Source organism: Cyphomyrmex costatus, unplaced genomic scaffold (genome assembly GCF_001594065.2).
Source record: "Cyphomyrmex costatus isolate MS0001 unplaced genomic scaffold, Ccosl1.0 scaffold193, whole genome shotgun sequence".
NCBI classification, from domain to species: Eukaryota; Metazoa; Arthropoda; class Insecta; order Hymenoptera; family Formicidae; genus Cyphomyrmex; species Cyphomyrmex costatus.
Window position 1 is genome coordinate 4,364,860 of NW_017275965.1, and position 2,339 is coordinate 4,367,198.

At 42.2% G+C, this 2,339-nt stretch overlaps 1 protein-coding gene across 1 annotated transcript; it reads right to left on the bottom strand.

Annotated features, from left to right (window-relative positions):
- Positions 1-1,363: 1,363 nt before the first annotated feature.
- On the bottom strand, positions 1,364-1,978 carry LOC108772890 (uncharacterized). Its single transcript, XM_018538536.1, has one exon. It carries the CDS (start codon positions 1,883-1,885, stop codon positions 1,364-1,366), a length of 522 nt encoding a protein of 173 aa, XP_018394038.1. The 5' UTR covers positions 1,886-1,978.
- Between the last annotated feature and the right edge of the window lie 361 nt (positions 1,979-2,339).

A 2,339-nucleotide genomic window follows, 5' to 3' on the forward strand; every position in this document is an offset into this window, starting at 1 on the left:
CGAAGGGTCGAAGTTTTACCCCCATGTTCGTAGTTGAAAATCATGTGAACTTGAACACACCCTACCTACTCCTACAGTGGACATGTGTCTGTCACATATGGGTAACACGTGCACATAATATCGATCATATCTATACAGCATTTTCGGTCGAACGAACTCTATTGTTTACGTTTTTACTCTTTCTATTTCCGAATTTATTACAAAAGAAGTCCAATATCACGTATTTCTATAACTCATATGTTTAAAAAAAAAAAAACTGATTAGAACTATGTATTTTATTGATATAAAAATGAAACATATATGAGACAACAATAACTCTGTTTAATAATGAATAGTGAACAGAAATTTCTCTGTGGAATTCTTTATCATAATCGTACTTGAAAATTACAATCTTTTTAAATATACGTAAGTGCACTCACCTTGAGGAAGGTTTCCCGCCTAAAATCTCCCCTCCACGCTTGGCGTCTGTGAATGAAATAGTTTTGTCCGAGATCCTTCCGAACTTATCTTAAGTGCCTGGTCAAATCTTATGCGTCAGCCTTTGGAATTCTTAAGGCATTTTTAGATTGCTAAATTTAATATGCTTTAAAAGAAATCTCTTTGAAAGAGAAATGTTTCTAAAAATAAAAAAAAATCTTATATTTAATAAATTTAATATTCGAATTCTTGTTATTTTGTATTTTGATTTATGATTCAAGGAAACGATTTGTAAGACTGCCAGATAAATTTAAAAGTATTTTTCGTGTATCTCTTTTGCGGTAAATTTTTTTCTCTTTATGGTTCCTTTAAAAAAATATTTTTTAATTAAAAGAATGAAAAAGATTTAAGGTTCCTACGATATTCTTAAAATTATTTACTTAAGACTAAGATGAAAGGGTAGATTAATCGACATAGGATACATTATGCTTATAAGTAACATTTATTTCAAACAAACATAATGGAAGACATAGGAAAGTCAGCGATACTTGCTGACATTAAAGCCGATATCACAATCTTGAAATAAACACTCTATAAATTTGTATACATATAATAGGTACAGATATCACAAACGCGACAAATGTCGCCGCAATGTAAAAAGAAAAAAAAAATATAACGCGTCTCTTTCTCTTTGACATATCAATTTTTATCTATAAGGAATGTTCCTTTTGATCAGTCAAATGTCAATGAGCTTAAGCTACATAATATAATCTAACAATCACAGTTTCGAAATGTCTATCTATCGTCGTCGTCTCACGACTCGATTGACAGTGTCAGTCCTTCGACCTCGAGGACGCTCCCACAGGAAGAAGTTCAGCGAATCTCGAGTAAACAGCTTGGATGATTCGCCTATGAGGTAGATGCTGTCATTCTCGATGATGACACCTCACGCCACTTGCACCTCGGGAAGCTGGTACTGCGAGAAGGCGCGTTCCTTGTAGCACAAGTCTCTGTCGGCCATGCTGAGCGTTGTCCAGTAGAAGTCGCCGGCGTGGGTGTGAGCGAAATGCACCGGCACGTAGCACTGACCAGGCACAACCGGCACGACGGTCATCTGTCCGTCAAGGCAGACGGTGATGGCGGCACCCTCCTCGGCATCCCGTAGCTCTTGCAAGAGTCTGAGTTCCAGTGCCTCGTTGGCGTTGTTCTGATTCTCGATCTCCTCGCTGAAGATCTCCACCTGAGGCATGGCCTCTTGACGTTTGTTGTTTTTGACATAACTGCTGGTGCGCTTCTTCAGCATTCGCAGCAACGGCTTCAGCGGCTTCAGTATGCGTCTGCTTTTGCGGCTGTTTACGGCCTTGTCTTCTGACATCTTCAGATTGTAGAGATTATCGTTGAGCTCGTTCTCGAACACGTCGTTGAGCTCAAAGTCGAACAGCGCTTGTTCGCTCGTGATGGTGGCCATGTTTCTTGTCTCGATCCCTTTCTATCTCTCTTCTCCTTCGAACCACGGTACACTGAACCGGTTTTTTCCGAACTGTCGGAACTCGGAACACGTGGCACGAACTGTCGTTCGATAGGAACTTAGCGGGAGAACTTGAAAGCGAAGGATGGTGCTTTCGAGCAAGTCGCTTTGGAGCGAGAGGCTAGTGAGCGAATGGTACCTTAGTACGAGCAACCCCGTCCTTATATAGCCCCGTCGAGGTTGCACAGGGTGACAGAGTGGGGAAGGCAGGTGCACTCTGGCTGTGGGAACTCGGAGAATTCGGAGCTTCCCACGTCGGGGTCCACGCCGACCATCTGCCGGTCTTCTCCCTCCTCCGCCTTCGCCGCCCGATCGCTCACCACCTATCTCGAGTCCTTGTAGCACCCTGCTCGCAGGGGCCCTTTCGTGATACACATACACGTGCGCGTACACC

Excerpts from the sequence above, each read along its gene's own strand:
- LOC108772890 (XM_018538536.1), bottom strand. The coding sequence starts at position 1,885 with ATGGCCACCATCACGAGCGAACAAGCGCTGTTCGACTTTGAGCTCAAC.